A 22,060-nucleotide genomic window follows, 5' to 3' on the forward strand; every position below is an offset into this window, starting at 1 on the left:
CTTCCCCAGGGACGTATGCTGACATTCTGATACATGCATTTATCTCTAAACATGCTTAAACAGAACAGTAGATGCAAAAGTTCTCGTCAGCAATCCTGTGCCGACTCCCTGGTGTCTACAGCATTAAAACCCAGACTCTGGCCCAGGACGCGGGCCTCGGGGTCTGATCCTGCCCAGTGCTCTGTCCCTGTTCTCCACTCTGAGCTAAGCATCGGCCACTCCCTAGTTCAGGCATGTCTCGGCCTTTGCTCAAGCCTGGATGCTCACCTGCAAGTCTCAGCTCATGCGCAGGATAACTCCTCCCTGAAGTCTTCCCAATTCTCTAGGCAAACCAAGACATCCCTCCCAGAGCAGCTTGGTGTATCAAAGTTCCTCCAGCATCTCTGACTTCTCCCTGTGTGAATCCCTTGAAGGCAAGAACACTGTCTGTTCGTTTCTGTACCCAGCAAGCTCCTCTAACAGCACAGGAATTACTGCTCAGTAAGGGCCTAGTAAAACTCTGCCAAGTGAACGACTACCCATCAAAAGGCTCCCACATTCTACAGAACTTGCTTTCTCGAGCGTCTCTTGAGTGTCTCCGATGGCCTCGTTTCTTCTTCTCCTCCGATGACCTCTTTCTTCTCCGTGACCACATTCTTTCCTCTCAACCCCTCTTTGACATTCTGTTCCTCATTGCAGTCTCCTAGAGCTCCATCTTTCGGTTTGCAGAGCACACCCGCTCTGTCCACTACTACCTGCCCCCTGCAGCGCGCCTCTGGCCCTCCACCCCTGGGCCCCTGGCCGGCACTGCCCAGAGGGTACCCTGCTGGCTGTACCTGCACTCCCCACCGTGCTGACCTGTGAAGAACTGCACACTCTAGGAAGGTAAGACGCAAGCTCTGGGTCTTAGTTTGAGTTCTGCAGTGGTAGATATGAGGTTCTTAAGACAATTTAGTAACATTAATACCCTTGGATATAAAAGGAGAGTTTGAACTAAATCCCTTTCAACAACAAAACTTTCTATAATTCTCAAGAAATTATGTTTTTTATGTTTTAATTGTTATGTTTTCTATTTGTTTAAACTGAAACTGTACAAGTTGTTCCCATTACATGGATGACTTAAATAATTTACATGTATCATTATAAAAAGCAAATCAAATATATAAAAGCCAACGTTCTCAATGCAGGTTTGACCACCATACACAACCACCCACTCTGATCTCAGAAGATTCACCAAATATGAAAGCAACCGTATACCACAGTATGAATATGAATAACTCTAACTAAAAGTTAAAAAGGTGTAATGTGTCTGTAAACTGTAACACTAGAACTCATTTCATCAAGTTTTAAAAGTCACTCAAAAAGTATTAACTACTGAAATCCTTCCATTGCATTCCAAGCTTTTATAGCAAAGAGCTCCACAAGCTATAAATGGACATGTTGCTCCCTTCACTTTAAAATGTCCTACTATTCAAGGACAGAGGGAGTGAGTCCCACTTACAAGTTCTGGATTAACTGTCTAAGATGCTCTGGCAGTCCTCTCTGCCCACTTCTCAGCCTCCCACACTCATCTCGCAGTAAGTCACGGAACCTGGGAACCTGACAATCCAGGGCAGCCTGGTAACATGCTGCCCTCCTGCAGACACTGGGTGTGAAGCCACTTCTGCATCAAGATACAGCTTCAGATTTTTATTTACACTAAATGACAGTATCGAGGAGAAGAATAACAGCTGTTGTATCGGCTTATTCATTCTGCAAAAGAGCTCTCCACCAGCTCTGCACATACTATAAAAAGCATTCAAAGGTCAAACGGTGACTTCCTTCCTGTGGACACTTTTATTAACTCAATGTGTAACATTATTAACATTATTGTAAAAGCATTATTAATATTAATAAGGCACTGCTATTATTAAATGTTTTACATTTCAGTAACAGTTGCTTAAGCCTACTATTTCTAGTTCAACAATGAATGACATTTACTTCTTCATTTAAGAAATTTAATTCTAAATTACTTAGAATTAATTAATTCTAAATTAATTTACTTACCTTTTTCAGACCAGCAAAACCTTCTGATTCCAGAAAGAAAAAGGCAAAGGGCATCAACACAAATAAACAAAGATTGGAAAAGAGAGAAGCAAGGTTCCACAAACCTATGAGGATAACAATAAAGGAAAGATGAGTTAGATACGGACAACCTTGTCAAAGAAAACTGCTGTGCTAAATTGTGCTATCAGTCAAAGCTCTGTGCTTTTTAATAGTAAAAACTAAACATAAACTTAATAGAGAGGCCTAACAAAGGACCTAAACTTAGAAATCAGAATAATAATTACATATTTCTGTAAAATCTTTATAACTCTGCAACTGTACTATTGGGAAAAGTCAATATAGAAACTACTGATTTTTCCTCATGCTCTAAAATAAATTCACTAAACATATGACATATGCAGCAATCCAAAGACAGAGCCTCTTCAGACATATTGGCACCTGAATATTTAAATTAGAGCCAGCAGCATTTATTGAGCACTTAATAAATGCCAGATACTCTCCTAACCATTTTACATGTATTATCTTGGTTAATTTAAGCCTCATAAAACCCTAAAAGTAATAATTAGCATTTATTGAGCCCTCATGTGCCAAGCACTGTTCTAAATGATTTACAGATATTATACAAACTCATTTAGTCTTCACAGCAATCCCCCAACATGACAGAGGCTGGTTATATAAAACCCGCCAAGCCTGCAGAGCCTGCGAGGAGCTACACTAATTCCTGGGATTTTTAAAAACGACCGCATCAGAGAAGTTTAGTAAGCAACTCCAACTGGGAAAGAAAACTTGAGAGGCAAGCGAGTTCACATCACCTTTTCCCTTTCTAGCACATTCTACACTCATAAAATCACAATAAAAAGCAACTGAGATAATAGTAAGAGTTGATTTTTAAAAATACAGAACTTTAGGTATCTTGTTGGGATATCTGGACCAGCAGCTCACTTTTCATAGGTAATAGACTCAACTTTAAAACTGATGGCTATAATCTTCATTAAAATTTATACAATCAAAGATAAAAATTATGCTAAGCATAAATTCAACACACTACATACATTTAAAATCCAATGCTTTTGAAAACGGGCAACTGATGTTCTTCCAGGACCCTTACGTATATGGCACTGTTCCAGGCACTGGAGATGTAGCAATGAAGGAAACACACCTCTGCCCTCGGGGACCTTCCATTTCAGACACATGGAGATTACACACTGAGCTCTCAGGGAACCAAAGCAGACAGCTCCCAACTGCCCTGGCTACAGACCCACATACACGTTTCCTAACAGCCCTAAACCCTTTCTGGAACAGCATGGAATATAAACAAAAAGAATGACTGCAGCACTTGTACAGGTTACCTAGAGAGATGTACTTCCTTTAGTAAACACAGTGATATAATTAAAAATCAATTTGCAGTTTCTTATTCAAAAATCTAGATAGGTTGAATGATTTTACAGTATATATTTATCTTAGCAGGAAACAGAATGTTTTACAAAGTGTCTTCAAAAACAACGTCTCATATGTTTCAGAGGGAAAAACTTTTAAAAATAAAAATTGTTCTAAAATACTTAACCACTTTTCAGTCTTAAAAAAAAAGATGCTAAAAATCTTAATCTTCTTCTTCAATCAGAGGGCTTATAGTTACAGCCAATTGTATTGTGTTAATAACCAGGAAAGACACATAAGGATGGTGACCAAAGGGACACACAAGACTTCCAGACAGACCCGGGTTCGAGCCCCTGCACTTTCACATGACAACCTTCTAAGTCACGGGATCGTCATCTACACGAGGCTGAGGATCATGTCTGTAGGTGATGCTGAGAAGTCAGTGAAATAATGCATGGACAACCAGCACGTCTGTCACAAAATAAGCGCTTAATGACTTTTTGCCTTTAATAGCCATCACAACCCGAGGCTGCTAACACACGGTGCTGACTAGCTCCCGCACCGAGCTACCGGGCTCTGCGAGCGCCCGTGTTCACTTGGTGAAAAAGCACGACGCATATAAAAGGCAAAAATATTGATCTGTAGCAAATGTGCTGAGTTATTATTGACACAGCGTGTATAATTTATTGACAGTTTATGACTTTATTGACATAAAGTGTACAATGTCATAAAATTTGACAGTTACGTCCCTGTAACCAAGATAACAAATGCAACCGTCACTCCCAAGCCTCCTTACCATTTATAATCACTGCCTCCTGCACTCTCTACCCTACTCTATACTCCAGGAGTCAGATTCTGCACTTTATAAAAAAACTATAATTTTTATAAAAAACTAAAATTTTCTATGCACGGTAAATGTAGCATATGCTGTTGTTTTTGTCTGGCTTTTGTCACCTGGCACAATTCTGTTGAGATTTTTTCAATGCTGCGGCACATCGGTAGCCTGCCCCTTTGTATCAGATTGGATTCAGTCAACCACACTTCATCCATGTCCCTGCAAACTGAGCTGTGGCTCTCACAACTCAAGTTGTAGTTTATACAACACAACTTTATACATAAACTTGAGTTTTATACACTCAAGTGCAAGTCATATGGACACAAGCTTTCATATCTTTTGGGTAAATACGTGAGCATGTACTGTCTGACTCATAAAGTAGGTGTGTTTCTTAACATTTCAAGAAACTGCCAAAATGTTTTCCAAAGCAGGTATACAATTTCACATACCCCCCCGCAGAGTTGAAGTCTCATCCACATTTTGACCAAAAAAAGGGTCTTTTCAGCTTCAGTCGTTCTCACAGGTGCACACTGGGATCTCATCACCGCTTTAATTTGCATTGCCCCCATGAATAATAACGTCAAATCTTTTCATGAACTTATCTGCCATCCACTTACAACTTCTTTGCTAAATGTCTCTCCAAATGTGTTGCCCACTGTTTCATTGGGTTGTACTTAAGTGAGTTTGGCAGCTCTTTATACACTCTGATTACAAGTCTTTTATCAGGCATACGATTTCCAGATACCTTCACCCACTCTGTGAATTATCTTTTCATCCTTAACGCGATCTTTCAAAGAACAAGATTTCCTAATGTTGACAAAGTGCAATTTATCAATGTTTTCTTTACAGATCATGCTTTAGCTATCTTGCCTAAGAAATTACAGTCTAACCCAATGGCAAAGACTTTCTCCTATATTTCCCTTCTACAAGTGTTACAGTTTTACATTTAAGTCTATGATTCTTTTGAATTACTTTCTGCATGTGGTGTCAGATATGGACTGAAGTTCATTTTTAAACCTATGACTATCCAATTGCTCCAGTACCATTTATTGAAAACAGCCTCTTCCGCCAAACTGCCTTTACATCTTTGTTAAAAAAAAATTTACAATATGTTTGGATGTGTTCCTGGACTCTGTATTCCATTACTTAGCCTATCTGTCCATCTCTGTGTTGATGCATGCAGCAGTGTCAGTTACTATGGCCTTAAACTTGGAGTCCTGCAGTCAGTCCTCCAATTTTGTTCTCTTTCAAAGGCGTTTTGGCCAGTCTAAGTCCTCTAAATTCCCATCTAAGTCTTAGGGCAGTTTTTCAATTTCCACCCCACCCCCCAAAAAAAACATGCTGGCACTCTGACTAAGATGGCGTTGAACCCATGGGTCAGTGGGGAGAACCGGCATACTAATGGCTTCCTTAACACTGCTGTCTTCTGGTCTGTGAACACAGCAGCACACCTCTCCAGGTACTTCAGCACGCGTTAATTCTCCTCAGCAGTGATGCCTCGCTTACAGTATTCAGGTCTCACGCATCCCTAACCACTTCACATTTTTTGTTCTACTGTATATAAATGGCTTTGGTTTTTAAATTGATTTCCAATTATTCATTGCTAGTGAAATGCAATGGTGTTTTATACATTGATCCTATATCCCTGCAACCTTGCAAGATTCACTGATTAGTTCTAATAGCTTTCTTAGAATAATTTCCATCAGAATTTCAATAGTCATGTCATCTGTTATTAGAGACAGTTTTACTTTTTCCTTTGCAATCTCATTTATTCTTTAAAAACCGCCAGAACAGAAGTAGTGAGAGGGGAAGCTCAGGTAAAAAGCATTCAGCCTTTCACTATTAAGTATGATGTTAGGGTTTTCACAGGCTCTTTATTAAGATGAGGGAATTCCCTTTCATGCCTAATGTGATGAGAGATTTTATCAGGAATGGACACTGAATTCTGCATATATTTGGTGACCATATGAATTTCCTGCTTTAGTATGCACATATGGTAAATTAAATTCACTGCTTTTGTCAAAAGTCATGATATATTATCCTTTTTATATATTGTTATATTTGCTAAAATTATGTTTAAAATTTATACATCTATGTTCATGAGGGATATTCACCTATGGTTTTCACATATGTCTATCTGGTTTTGCTTTGGCATCAGGGTAATGCTGTCCTCAGAGTTGGGAAGTATTATCTCATTTTCAAATTCCTTAAAAAGTCTGTGTAGAACTGGCATTATTTCTTCCTTCAATACTTGGGAGGACTACCAATGAAGTCTTCTAAGCCTAGAGTTTTGTTTGTAAGAATGTTTGAAACATCCCCACAATGCCTGAGAATGTTTCAGTAGTTTTCGCCTTTCAAGGAATTTTTCCATTTCTCTAAGTTGTTGAATTTGCTGACGTAAAGATATTCATAATACACACAAATTATGTTTTTAACAGCTGTAGAATCTGTAGTGATATCCTGATACTGATAACTGGTATCTGCTTTTCTGATCTGGCTAAATCTTTATCAACATTACTGACCTGCTCACTGATTTTCTCTATGCTTTCTGTTCTCTACTTTGTTCATTTCTCCTCCCATATTTTTTATTTCCCATCCCCTTATTTTGGGATTCATTTGCTCTCCTTTTCCTAGTTTCTTATGGTGGACACTGTACGAGACCTTTATTTCATTTTCTAAGAACAGGTATCCTTGTATTATAAATTTTGGAATGCTTCACTTTGATTTTCATTGAGTTCAAAGTACTTTCAAATTTCCCTTTTATTCTTTGAGTTACTGTGAAGGATGTTATTTAGTTACCAAATGTTGCTGTCACTGATTTCCCATTTAATTTTATTGTCGTTCAGTTCAGTTCAGTCGCTCAGTCGTGTCCAACTCTTTGCGACCCCATGAATCGCAGCACGCCAGGCCTCCCCGTGCATCACCAACTCCCAGAGTTCACTCAAACTCATGTCCATCGAGTCAGTGATACCATCCAGCCATCTCATCCTCTGTCGTCCTCTTTTCCTCCTGCCCCCAATCCCTCCCAGCATCAGGGTCTTTTCCAATGAGTCAACTCTTCGCATGAGGTGGCCAAAGTACTGGAGTTTCAGCTGCAGCATCAGTCCTTCCAAAGAACACCCAGGACTGATCTCCTTCAGAATGGACTGGTTGGATCTCCTTGCAGTCCAAGGGACTCTCAAGAGTCTTCTCCAACACCACAGATCAAAAGCATCAATTCTTCAGTGCTCAACTGTCTTTATAGTCCAACTCTCACATCCATACATGACCACTGGGAAAACCATAGCCTTGACTAGACAGACCTTTGTTGGCAAAGTAATATCTCTGCTTTTGAATATGCTATCTAGGTTGGTCATAACTTTCCTTCCAAGGAGGAAGCGTCTTTTAATTTCATGGCTGCAATCACCATCTGCAGTGATTTTGGAGCCCAGAAAAATAAAGTCTGACACTGTTTGCCCATCTATTTCCCATGAAGTGATGGAACCAGATGCCATGATCTTAGTTTTCTGAATGTTGAGCTTTAAGCCAACTTTTTCACTCTCCACTTTCACTTTCACCAAGAGGCTTTTGAGTTCCTCTTCACTTTCTGCCATAAGGGTGGTGTCATCGCATATCTGAGGTTACTGATATTTCTCCTGGCAATCTTGATTCCAGCTTGTGCTTCCTCCAGCCCAGTGTTTCTCATGATGTACTCTGCATAGAAGTTAAATAAGCAGGGTGACAATATACAGCCTTGACGTACTCCTTTTCCTAATTTGGAACCAGTCTGTTGTTCCATGTCCAGTTCTAACTGTTGCTTCCTGACCTGCATATAGGTTTCTCAAGAGGCAGGTCAGATGGTCTGGTATTCCCATCTCTTTCAGAATTTTCCACAGTTTATTGTGATCCACACAGTCAAAGGCTTTGGCATAGTCAATAAAGCAGAAATAGATGTTTTTCTGGAACTCTCTTGCTTTTCCCATGATCCAGCGGATGTTGGCAATTTGATCTCTGGTTCCTCTGCCTTTTCTAAACCAGTTTGAACATCCGGAAGTTCATGGTTCACGTATTGCTGAAGCCTGGCTTGGAGAATTTTGGGCATTACTTTACCAGCGTGTGAGATGAGTGCAATTGTGCAGTAGTTTGAGCATTCTTTGGCATTGCCTTTCTTTGGGATTGGAATGAAAACTGACATTTTCCAGTTAGAGAGCATCTTTTATGACTTCAAGTATTAAAATGTGTTTAATGACACTGAATATGGCTTTCTTGGTTCACATTCCCAGAGTACTTGAAAAGAATGTATATTCCACGACTGTTGGGCAGCGTTTCACCAATACAACTTAGGCCAAGATAGCTAATTTTATTCAGGTCTTCTATATCCTTAATTTTTCCAGGCTACTTGTTTCATAAATTATTGAAAAAGGGATAGTACATATCTGAACATAATTGTAACTTTGACTATTAATCCTTTCTTAAGTTTTTGCTTCATGTGTTTAATAGTGGAAGTCACTCAGTTGTGTCTGACTCTTTGCAATCCCATGTACTGTAGCCCACCAGGCTCCTCTGTCCATGGAATTCTCCAGGCCAAAATACCAGAGTGGGTAGCCATTCCCTTCTCCAGGGGATCTTCCCAACCCAGGGATTGAACCCAGGTCTCCCACTTTGCAGGCGGATTCTTTACCATCTGAGTCAACAGGGAAGCTATGTAGTAAATAGGCATTTTTTCAGTAGATAAGTTTATTACTATGTTCTTTTAATGAATGAACCCCTTCATTATTATGAAATGATCTTTATGCCTGTTAACGTTTTTACCTTTCTCTGATAATAATACACTAATTACTTCATCTTCCTTTTCGTTAGAATTAGTATAGTAAATCTTTTTTCTCCTATTGCCGTTAACCAGTGTGTGTGTGTTTACATTTAAAGCAGGTTCTTATAGGCAGCATATATTTGTGCTTTCTTTTTTATTCAATTTAATAATCTCTGTCTTCTAATCAGAATGTTTAGACCACTGATGTTTGCTGCCATGATCAGGTTTAAGTGTATCAGTTTGCTCTTGGTTTTTGTATTTGTTCCACTGTTTTGTCCTCCCTTTGCCTTCTTTTTCTGTGATCCTTTGGATTAAGTGTTGTTATGATACCATTCTATTTCTTCTGCTTGCTTATTGACTATACTTCTCTTTGAGATACTTTAGGGTTCTTTGGGGTTTATCATATACACCTTTAAATCATCACAATCTGCCTGCAAGAGGTACAGCAACACTTGACGCACAGCACTGAAGACGCGTACAGCCTACGTCCACTTCTTTCCTCCCGCCCTTGCGCTATTGCTGGCATGCGCTTTTACTTGCGCATTATAAAACTCACAATACATTGTTACTGTTTGTTATTTAAACAGCCGATTCTCTTTTCATAAGACTTATGTGATAAGTACTCTTTTATATTTACCCGCAAATCAGCCGCCTCTAGCGCTCCTCATTCTGTTTCATAGGTCCAGGTTTCTGTCTTCTGCCACTCTGCCTCTGTTCGGAGGGCGCCCCTTATTTTTGGTACTGTAGGTCTGCAGTGATGGGCTTTCACCTTTTGTACATCTGAGACTGTCTTTATTTTGACTCTGTTTGGAAAAACATCTTCACTGGATATACACCAGGCTGGCAGGGCTTTCTTCTCTCAGTGCTCCGGAGACGTTGCTGCTCTGTCATCTGTCTTGCATTTTTTCCCACAAGAGAGACGCTGTGATTCCCATCACTGTTCCTCTGTATTTTATATCTTTTTCTCTGATTTCTCCTTATCACTTGTTTTGACCAATCTGATGATGTATCTTGACAGGTCTCTTGTAACCGGGACAAGTTGAGCTTTTGAATAAGAGGGTTTGCAGTTTTTAATCTAATCTTGAAATTTTTCTGCCATTAGTTTTTCAAATATTTTTCTTAACCCTCTCTCCTTCAGGAACATCAATTATATCACTGATGCCCTGGTTTTCAGTCATTTTTTTTTTTTCTGTTTCTTTTTTAGACAGTTTTCTATTGCTACGTCTTAGAATCCACTGATCTCTTCTGTAATATCTAATCTGCTTTTATCCTATCCACTACATTTCACGTCAGATATTACAGGTTTCATCTCTAGAAGTTTATTTGGTTGTTTTTTACATCTTTCATGTCTCAATACGTTCAGTCTTTCCTCCAGTTCTTGGAACAAATGAAACAGAGTTACAAGAAATGTTTCAGTGTTCTTGTTTACTAATTTTGAATCTGTGTCAATTCCAAGTTCTGACTGACTTTTCTCTTCATTATGGATTGTATTTTCCTGCTTTGTACTCAGCTGTAGGCTCATGGGAGGCAGAGCAAATCCCCAAAGATATTCACGCCTTAATCCCTGGAGCTGTTACCCAGTATTATTAGTGAATATGCTACACGGTATGTTTGTTTTTAGGGCTTCTGTAACAAAGTCCCACAAACGGGACAGCTTCAAACAATGAGAATTTATTCTCCCACCGTTGTGGAGGCTAGAGGTCCAAAATCAAGGTGTCAGGAGGACCACACTCCTTGCAGAGGTTCTAGGAAGACCCCTTCCTTGGAGGTGGCACACTCCTGGCCTCGTAGACGCATCACTCCAGCCTCAGCCTTTGTCTTCACATTCTGCCCATTGTGCAAGTCTCTGTTTTATCTTCTTGTAAGGACACTAGTTATTGGACTAGGGCCCACCCTAATTCATCATGGCCTTAATTTACTAATTATATCAGCAAGGATATTATTTCCAAATAAGGTTATGTTCTGAGGTTCTAAGCAGATGTGAACTTGGGGGAAACACTTTCAACCCAATACACATGGAGACAAGAATGTTGCAGATACAATTAAAGCTGTGGACTTCAATAAAGAGAGACAGGGAAACCATCTTGGATAGGCCAGGTGGGTACAACCTAACCAAAGGAGTGTTTAAAAGCAGAGAACGTTCTCTCAGAGGAGTCAGGAATGCAGCAGAAGGGTAAGTCAGGGAAGAACTTGACACAGCTTTGCTGGGGATGGAGGCGGGGGGCGCTGTCACATGGAAAGCCTGAGGAAAGAGGCAGGTGGCCTGCAGGGCAGAAGGCACCTGGCTACAGCTAGCAGGGAAGTGGGGCCGCAGGCCACAACTAAAGAACCAAACTCCACGACTTGAATGAATCTGGAAGCAAGTTCTTCCCCAGAGCCTCCAATAAACATACTATCTGGGAAAGCCTTCACTTCAGCTCATGAGATTCTAAGGGCTCATGAGACCATGAGGGCCCTTTTTGGTCTGCCAAGAAGAGAACATCTGTTTCACACGATTTTCTTAAGGGCCATGTTTAAGCTGAGAATATGACAGCCCATTAATTCTGTCCATCTCAGTAAAACAAAATGCTTAGCTGAGCTTCTGACCAGTTTGGAAAACACTAAAACAGAACACCTTAGTACATCCGAGCCTAAAGATACCAATATGTCTTTCAAATACAGAAAGTCTTTAACAAACCGGACTTCAGTAAAATGCTGAACAGACTCTGTGCACTTAGCGCACAAGAGAGTCACACAGCTCAGGGTTTAAGGCCTTCCCAGGCCTGGCAGCAGATGTCTAAGTGAGGGGCACTTTATGTCTGACCAGCCTGGGATCGCACCTACCAGCTTATACAAGACCTAGAAAAGGGACTCAAACTCTGCCGTCCTAGTTCATGTATAAATTGGGCTAAAACATAACTCACAGAGCACTCATGAACAACAGAAGAGAAATAACATACCAAAATGCTAAATTATCATCAGTGCCTCTCCCGCCCTGTCTCAACATAATGCAAATGGTCCAAAATCCTGAAAATTCCAAAGCACATCAGCAATTAGGCCAGACAGGTGGGGCCAGTGGTAAAAAAACAACAACAAAAAAAACAAAACCATCTGCCAATGCAGGAGACATAAGAGATGCAAGTTCAATCCCTGGGTGGGGAAGATCCCCTGGAGGAAGGCAGGCAACCCACTCCAGTATTCTTGCTTGGAGAATCCCATGGACAGGGGAGTCTGGTGGGCCACAGTCCATGGGGTCACAGCTCTCGATCCTTTCCTTAAAGAACAATTCTCATTAATTACACCAAAAAAAGCTTACACAACAATACTCTGTATTCTAATATGGCATTAAAAGTACATGAAAACAACAATGACAAAAAACAGGCTCAGAAAATAAACTGCAAAGAAATATACCAAATTATTAACAATGTGAACACAGTAGAATTATGGATGATTTTTTTTCTTCCCACTGGCCTACACGTTCTAAGCCTTCTATAAGGGGCATATAAAGACCCTTAAAAATCATATTTAAATTCCTTTGTGAAACTCAAAATCCTCCACACCACTGTATCAAATAACTTCTCCACAAAATGCCTAAGAAGGGCAGAGAGCAGCAAAGCTTAATTGAGATGCAGATGCTAGCTGGGTCCCCAGTCAGTCACAGATCTCAGTCTACTTACTTTCTAGCCTCGCTAAGCACAATTCACATTCTACCCTCTGCAAAATCACAAATTATGGAGTGGCAGCAGCTTCAGAGGTTGCACTCAAATAGTTTCAACCATGAGTATAAACCTTGAATGCTTCACTATACTTTTATAATCAGGGGGAAATTTCTATTTAGGCTTTGTAATTTGAAACAATTATCATCCATGTTATAAAGGAGACATCATTATTGCTGATTTCTAAATATACAAAGTATATATATATATACTTCTAGAATTTATCCTTCTGATCATTATGTGTCCCTTTCATGTAGTGAAAAACACAAATTCAAATGCTTCTCTAGAAATCAAAAGTTGAAAAATTTAAGTCTGCCTTTGGCTAAAGATCACAAATCCGGAAAAATATCTATTCTAACTAACCAACACACTTAAAATGAAGATAGTCATGAAAATCTAAATAAAGAAATCTTTATCAATAAGTGAAGAAAACAGGATGATCACAAAGATTCTGAATAACAATTCATTTAAGTTTGTAATGAAACTGGTGTCTTCTTTTATGTACTGAACTTTATATATTACTATAACACATATAATTTAATTTTTTTAATTTTCCCCCACTTCCCTCTTTCCAGGAAAGTCAACATTACTGCTGATGGTTCTACCAACCACAACTGCAAAAAGAGATATAACCACCACCACATTTATTTTTTTAAGAAAAATTCAGTTAACACAAAGAATTTGAAAGTTGATGGTAATATTCTAGGTAACAGTATAATCACCTATGTAAATAACCAGCTTTTTAAAAAATCTAAATAATTAAATGCAAAAAATTAAATTTATTAACCAGAATAAATGTGAAACCTTCAGACTCAGCTCATGCTAATTTAATTATCAAATCTGCACATATAAGAAAGTTAAAGTTACTATGAGAACATTTAATTAGAAAAATAATAAAGCTACTATACACTAAGTTGTCATTTTATTTTTGAAAACTGTAAAACTTAACATGGGGTCGCAAAGAGTCGGACACGACTGAGTGACTGAACCGAACTGAACTGAAAACTTACCAAGTTTTCAGCATTCTGCAAACATATATCAGACACACATAAGCATCTCTTAAGAATATGGTATAATTTTGATAAAATGTTCTTAAATTAAAAATTAGGGCTAATACACATAACATACTACTACCACCACCTTTATTGTATTATATATTATTACTTACCAGTTTGTAAAAGAAAAAATGTTAGCTAAATTTCTCTACTTCAGAAAACTAAAATCATATGCTCCAACACAGTAGAACCCTAAAAATTCAGAAAACTTGCAGTTTATCTAAATCAGTTGCAATGACAACTGTTTTGAAAGACATTCAATGTCTATCCCCCAAAGAGGTATCTAAACAAACAAAAGCTATTTAACAATTCCAGAATACTTAGTTCAAAACTCAACCCAGCCAAACTGAACTTCCAGATCACCAATGGATACATTACCCTCTAGCTCCATCTGCTGGAGTCACAAAATATTTCAATACAAAATATAACACTATGAAGCAAAAAAACTATCACTTTTTATCACACAGACAAAAAACTTCATTCATTTAAATTAGAAAATTAATTCAAGTTCAGCCATATTCAATAATTTCCAAAGCGGTAAAACTAAGTTAAAACCATATTTCACTGGAATTGAAGATCTAATCCAACTGCCAAAAAGTGACATACAATAAAAAAAATTCCAAGAAAGCATAAGCTTTAAAGGAAAGACTCCAAGTTTGCTCTGAATAGTGAGTGTTGTGAGAACCTCACAAGTATAGCTTTTGCTTCTGTACTTGGAAAACAAAACAAAAAGACCAAATTTAGCGACAAGCCGTGAAACACTTTAACCCTGGTTTTAAAGTTAAAAAGCAAGACACAGCTACTGTAGACATACTATAAACGCAAACACCAAAACAAAATTTTTTATAAAACATAAATTTTCTATATTATATAATCCTACCACTCAAAGAAAAACTTTTTTTCAACATCTTTCTGTATAAACACATATTCATCTGCATCATCATCTATAATGGTAAAAAAAGCACTCCACTGTCTGGATCTACCAAAATTTAAGCAAATCTCCTACTTAGATTGCTTTTTATTTTCACCATTATAAATAATAAATATCAAGTAACTATACAACTAGAATAATGCACATTATAATAAATGACTGAATTATTGAGACCAATTAACTAGAAATTGTTAGTAATATTTATTTAAAGATGATACCTTAAAATTTAGTAAGAACTGACTTTTGATTTAATGTTTATACATAAGTAAACATGATACCTATTTTTCCTTTTTAAATTTAATTGATTATAATCTAAAAGTTTGAATTTTTTGACCTTTTGCGGGTCTTGAAAATGTATAAAACAAAGATGGGTTTGGGGCTGTCCTTGCATCATGGCCAAAATATCACACTGGCTCTTCTTGCTGACAAATCAAAATACGGCACACACACCTTGCAAAGTCAAGCCAGATTCATTGTCGTTATCTTTCAACAGGCTGAATCTTCAAATGGTCAATCATATTACAAATGTGTATCTCTGTCTGGTCATAAGTGAGCATAGATAGCTTAGCTGAGAGAAAATACCCCAAAAACTGAAGAATTATTTCCTTATTTAACTTAAGGTTATAACTTGATTCTATCCAAAGGTATATGAAAGTTTCATTTTCATTTTAAATCCACATGCATGAAAGTATCAGTTTGAAGTGGATAAGTCAGTGGCACTTAAGTGTGTTTACAACGCTGGGCAACGACCTTCCTCCAGTCCCAAAGCACTCTCCTCACTCAAGAAGGGAGAGCCACTAAGCAGCTGGGTGGTGGTTCATCTGGAGAATTCCGTGCTTCTCCACTTACTAATAGTGAAGATACAGAAAGTGAATACAATGGACACTTTCTTTTATTTTTATTCTTTCACTATTTTAATTGTAATAATAAATTAGAATTAAAAATAATACAATTGTAGCTACCATTTTAACTTGTCCTCTCGGTCCCTTCTGTACCATCCTATAATAAACTACAGTCACTGGCATGTCATGGCCCACACCAAGGGAACAATGAACCCATCTCTCTCAGCACCCAGCTGACAGTGACAGAGAGCCCCAGCTAAAACCATCAGTGAGCAGAAGACTATCAACCTGACCCACTCCAGCTCCAATACCATTTCTATATTATGTTTTCGAAGAAAACATTGTAATAATTTTCTCATTGTAGACACAGCTACATCTTACTGAAAGATAGCAATTTAGAACTAAGTTTAATGTTCTATTTATTCATGTCACTGAATTTTGGCCCAGAACCCTGTAATTCCAAGGTAATACGTTAACATGAAACATTTCAAACACATGTCCAAGATCCAACCCTGTATTCAAGCTAAACTGAGTACATTTAGACATCAAAGCACTGACAACACGTATTTTAGCCTCTAATCCTCATGTGATTTACACATTAAAGGCACAATCATTCCATACTGATAATTATTCAGAATAAGCCATTAAATTTATTTTCAAATTAAGTCCACTCTAGCAAAGTATTCCTAATAATACAATTAATAACTGTTACTCATCCAATCAATGAATCTTTACTTGTCCCTGTGCAAGAACCAGGACAGGTGCCTCATGGGAGATTAAGAGAATTTAAGACATGTTCCCAGGCCTCAAAGAATTTAGCATAAATTTATAAAACATTTAACAAAAAAGACAAAAAATAATTCAAGAAAACCCCATAAATGTCACAAGACAGCAAATGTTAGCACATGAACACGGACACCATCACTGCCCTGGGTAAGAGAAATCATCAGACATTCCGGGACTACTGACTCTGACTCTGAAATGACACTACCTCCAGGGGACCCAAAACGTCACCCAGGTCAGAGCAGGGGCCTGTGGAGGTCAGGGGGTGAAGGGAGTTTAGCTCAGGCTGCACACGTCTCAGTGGGTCCCTGAACCTGTGCTGCAGTTCTTTCCCCAGGTCTGAAATGCCTAACCGGAATGGACGTGCTCAAATGCAGGCAGAATCCCCACACAGTTCCGTGACCTGCAGAATAAGAGCTATCACAGTGAGAAAGGCCAAGCGGAAGCCACTAGAACCACCTCTAACGTGGAAACCATAACCCACAAGAAATCCCACATTCCTGAAGGTAAGGTGGGGAATGAGAGGGGGCTGACTCTCACATCCCCAAGAGGGACCTTGGAGAATGACTGTAGGTTCTTAGCAGCTTAACCAGAGAGCGACTGTCAACCAGGGGGTGCTACGGTGACGCTGCTGCAGCAGACACAGCTTCACTGCGAGGGCAAATGAACACATGTCCTGGTACCTGGTATGCCACCAATGTGACAAAAGCTTTTTTCCTCCATCCCTGGCCATGAGGCCTGCACTGGCAGGCGGGTTCTTCACCACTGGGGCCACCTGGGAAAGCCCACCCATGAGGCCCGCAGGAAGCAGTCTGCTTTCGGCCGGTAAAGCAGACAACTCATCTTCACTGTCCTGATTTCGGGGCCCAGGTCCTCTCGGCCCTATGTCACAGCTGAGTTTGAGGGATCTCCATCACCATTCCCTCCCAGGGGACTGCACCCTGCTCCACTACACAGATGACAGTACGCTAGTCAGACCCAGTGAGCAAGCAGCAGCGACGACTCTAGACTTGTCGGAAGACACTCCAGGCCCAGCGGTCTGGGTCACAGCCCTTCGCGGCTGTGGCACCTGGCCTCCCCTACACCAAGCAGAGGCGCACTGCTCAGGGCCTTCTTGGGATTTGGAAAAGGAACATGCTCCTCGCACGGGTGCGCCACTCTGGCCCATTGCTGAGTGATACAGAAAGCAGCTGCTTTGAGCAGGGCTCAAAACAAGAGAAGGCTCTGTAGCAGGCCCAGGCAGCTCTGCAGGCTGCTCTGCCCTTGGCCTTATGACCCAGCAGATCTAATGGTGCTGGAAGAGTCGGCAGCAGAGAGGATGCTGTTCAGAGCCCATGATAGACCCTGGAGGAGAATCACAGCAAAGGCCCTTGGGATTTTGGAACAAAGTCCCGCTATCCCCCTGCAGGTAACTACTACCTTTCCTCTGAGAAAGTTACTGACTTGCTGTCAGGCTTAGTAAAGACTGAACACTTAACTGTGGGTCACCAAGTCACCATGCAACCTAAGTGGGCCATCAGGAACTGGTGGGTGTGCCAAGCCATAAAGTAGACGTGCACAGCCACACCCCAACCCCAGACGCGAGTGGAGAGTGTGCCTGAGCAGGCCCAATTCAGGCACGAGTGAGTCACACGAAGTGGCCCTGACGCCCACGGTCCCCACGTCTCCCCCTAGCTGGACTGTACCTGTGCCCCAGTGGGGCATTCCTTCTGATCAGCTGGCAGAGGAAGAGAAGACGGGGCCTGGCTCACAGACGGGTCTGCCAAGCAGACACTTCCCCCAGAGAGGAAGGGGGACAGCCCTCCCTGGGACATCTACAAAGGCCAGCAGTGACGGGGAATCCTCCCAGTGGACAGGACTCTGGGCAGTGCACCTGACCGCTCACTTTGCTCAGACACATAATTACACATTCACACTGGCCTGTGGCTCAGCTGGAAGGTCAGGGACTTGGAAGGAGCGTGACTGGAAACCTGGTCACAAGGAGATTTGGAGAAGAGGTGTGCAAACAGCCCACTCTGAATGGGAAAAAAATGTGAACTTATTTGCATCCCATCAAAGGGAGACCTCAGCAGAGGAGTCTCATAGTAAAGTGGACAGATGGCCTTGTCATAGTCTCAGAGATCCCGTCGGCCTCCTCCCCGAGCCACCCTGCCATCACCCAAGGAGCTCATCAAAGAGTGGCCACGGTGCCCGGGACGGAGGCTACGCGCAGCCACAGCAACGCAGATGTATACTCTCCAAAGCTGACCCGACCCCTGTCACCACTGCCTTCAGCCTCACACTGAACCACACCCTGGGTGCTCCCCTGCGACAGTCTGGCCCCATTAACGCTTATAATTTTTAAAAAACAAAGGAGCAAGCATATCTAAGGTTGACGAATCTTCAACCCCAAGGCAATCTAAGGAAACAAACACTCCTTGGATGTCATCTACAAGATTAAACACAACTATGAATTCAGAAAGAGAAAGATAAATATGAAGCTTTATGAAATTCACTGCAAGCAGCTCTACCAAAAAACCAGAAGCAGAAACAAAGTCAGGCTCATCAAACCCTCGAGAACAACGTCCAGCACTGGTGGCTAGGACTTCCTAAGACCGACCACGAGAATGCATCTAGAAGCAAAGATGTAGCTTAGGGGCTCCTCCTCTAGCTCCCCAGCTTTCAGCCGACATGGTCACTGGAGGTTAAAGCTACTGTTTACAGTCTGCCTACTCACAACACATGTTTACTGGGCTACCACTATGTGGGAAGTGCTTCTCTAAGCCCTGATTCAGAAACAAAATACAATGAGCTTACACCTCTTACATTACAACCAGAAAAGCAACCAATACAAACAAATACATTTACTTCCAAGGTTAAGACTCCAGCATAAATACATGGCACATCATGTACTGATAGCTCTCACTTTCAGTCCATAAAAATGATAAATAAATGGCTATGATTAGAGTATTTCAAGGTCATTAAGTGTGTCATGCATTTTCTGTTTAGTAACTGGAAACAAAGGCCAGTTTGCTCATAATTCTGGTTAGCCTGGACTGAGACCACCTGCACTTCCGGGAAAGCACCTGGAGCCCAGTCCTCAAAACGCACGCACCAGAGCCACAGCACCACCGAGAGCGAGGGCCAAGGGGACAGCCTCAGCAAGCGTTTCACACATGTGCCAAAAACACGTGCAAATCATATATTATCTGAAAGTGCTTTACCAGGAAAGTCACTGGTAGATTATCTTTGAGCCCGCCACTGAGAACACAGCGCATCTGACCCCCACGCCGTTTCCCACCTTGCGCGGTGACTTCCCAGGGGACAGCCTACTTTTTTGTGTCAAGGTCAGTAAAGACCTTAATTTGCTTGAGTTCAATTGCTAAGCAACAAAAATGGAGTAATTTCTCTTTATTCACTTAACAATTAGTCCTAATTTCACTGAATTCATTTGGTCTTCAGGGCATCAGTGACTCCGTTTGTTTCCAGTTTCACGTGTGACAGAAAACACACGCCTAGTGTAAAATACCCAATAGACTGAGGTATCAAAACTCTTCTTGTCAAGAACAGGACGAGCATGTCAAAGGCCAACCGGGAAGGAAACATTTGCAATTAACCTGACAGTTAATACTTAAAAACTTACAAAAATGGACACAAGAAATACAGGGGGAAATTTACTAAAAAACAAATACAAATGACCGAAAAATGTGCTTTGTAAATGCCCACCCTCACTAGTAATTAAAGAAATATAAATTTAAAAGGGGAAATTTCTCATCTATTGAATTCCATTAGGTTCCATCTCATTATCTACTCAGTTACGTGTCCACATGCACACACACAATACTCAAGGGTTTAGGTGATAGCAACTCTCTGAGTTGTGAGACTGTAATACGAATTTTCTTCACTATAAATTTTGCTTTCCAAATTTTCTACAGCAAGTATGTATTTCTTTAAACACAAACACAAAGGGGTAAGAAAAGATGTAGTTATCTGTATAAACTCCAAATGGGTTAAACGGTTACATGCAAACAAAACCACTTTTTTAAAGAACAAGAAAAAAAGGAGTATTTGTCACATCTCATGAAGGGAGATCATCTTCTAAATACAAAAACAATTACAGAAACCAAAGGAAGAAAAAGACTGGACACATAAAAAGCAAAAATCCTGCAACCAAAAACGCAAAATTAAAAACATAACCAGAAAAACATATTTACAAAAATCTGATAAACAGCTGATGCGTTTCACACATAAAGAGATAACATAATTCAATATGGAAAAAGGTGGGCAAAAGACAATGAAACACATAGAAAGATGTGCGTGTCAGATCTTTGTATATATTTCACAAATTAAAATGCCCTACCTCACTAAACATTTCCAGAAAATCACAGAGCCAAGACTGAAATTCAGATCTATTTTGCTTCAAAGCAATATACCACACTGCCAAAATAAGTCATTATTTTTTTAACCACATTAATTTTTAAATCAGTTTTCACTCCAATCCCAAAAAAGGGCAATGCCAAAGAATGCTGAGAGCTACCATACAACTGTGTTCATTTCACATGCTAGCAAGGTAATGTTCAAAATCCTTCAAGCTAGGCTTCAGCAGTACATGAAAAGAGAACTTCCTGATATACAAGCTGGATTTAGAAAAGGCAGAAGAACCAGAGATCTTAATGGCCAACATCCACTGGATCACAGAGAAAGCAAGGAAATTCCAGGAAAACATCTACTTCCGCTTCATTGACTATGCTAAAGCCTTTGACTGTGTGGATCACAACAAAATGGGAAAATCCTAAAAGAGATGGGAGTACCAGACTACCTACTTACCTCCTGAGAAACCTATATGCAGGTTAAGAGGCAAGAGTTAGAGCCAGATATGAAACAACGGACTGGTTCAAAACTGGGAAAGGAGTACATCAAGGTTGTATGTTGTCACCGTGCTTATTTTACTTCTTTGCAGAAAACATCATGCAAAATGCTGGTCTGGATGAAACACAAGCTGAAATCAAGATTGCCAGGAGAATAAACAATAACCTCAGATATGCAGATGATACCACTCTTATGGAAGAAAGCCAAGAGGAACAAAGAGCCTTTTGATGAAGGTAAAAGAGAGGAGTGAAAAAGCTGGCTTAAAATTCAACATTCAGAAAACGAAGATCATGGCATCTGGTCCCATCACTTTGTGGCAAATAGAAGGGGAAAAAGTGGAAACAGTGAGAGATTTTATTTTCTTGGGCTCCAGAATCACGGTGGACGGTGACTGCAGCTCCATGGCAGGAAAGCTATGACCAACCTAGACAGCATATTAAAGAGCAGAGACATCACTTTGCTGACAAAGGTCCACATAGTCAAAGCAGTTTTCCCAGTCATCATGTATGGATGTGAGAGCTGGACCATAGAAGGCTGAGCGCCGAAGATCGATGCTTCTGAACTGTGGTGCTGGAGAAGACTCTTGTGAGTCGCTTGGACAGCAAGGAGAGCAAACCAGTCAATCCTAAAGGAGATCAGCCCTGAATATTCACAGGGAGGACTGAGGCTGAAGCTGAAACTCCAACACTTTGGTCACCTGATAAGAAGAGCTCACTCACTGGAAAAGACCCTGATGCTGGGAAAGATTGAAGGCAGGAGAGGGGGGTGACAAAGGAAGAAATGGTTGGACGGCATCATCAACTCAGTTGACGTGAGTATGAGCAAACTCCGGGAGATAGTGGAAGACAGAAGAGACTGGTGTGCTGCAGCCCATGGGGCC

At 40.4% G+C, this 22,060-nt stretch overlaps 1 protein-coding gene across 8 annotated transcripts in view; it reads right to left on the minus strand.

The window, feature by feature from the left end:
• Positions 1–22,060, minus strand: part of LMBR1 (limb development membrane protein 1) — a 132,922-nt gene that overhangs the window by 82,375 nt on the left and 28,487 nt on the right. For 5 of the 8 annotated variants that reach the window (XM_024990682.2, XM_059885581.1, NM_001075786.3 and 2 more), the window contains one exon: positions 2,026–2,129. The exons of 2 other annotated variants lie outside the window; for them this stretch is intronic. In XM_024990682.2, coding sequence (XP_024846450.1) covers positions 2,026–2,129 — 104 coding nt within the window. Of the gene's footprint in view, positions 1–267; positions 407–2,025; positions 2,130–22,060 lie in introns of all 8 variants that reach the window. One more of the 8 variants, XM_059885582.1, reaches the window with a different exon arrangement.

The sequence above is a fragment of the Bos taurus genome, chromosome 4 (assembly GCF_002263795.3).
Source record: "Bos taurus isolate L1 Dominette 01449 registration number 42190680 breed Hereford chromosome 4, ARS-UCD2.0, whole genome shotgun sequence".
Classification (NCBI taxonomy): domain Eukaryota; kingdom Metazoa; phylum Chordata; class Mammalia; order Artiodactyla; family Bovidae; genus Bos; species Bos taurus.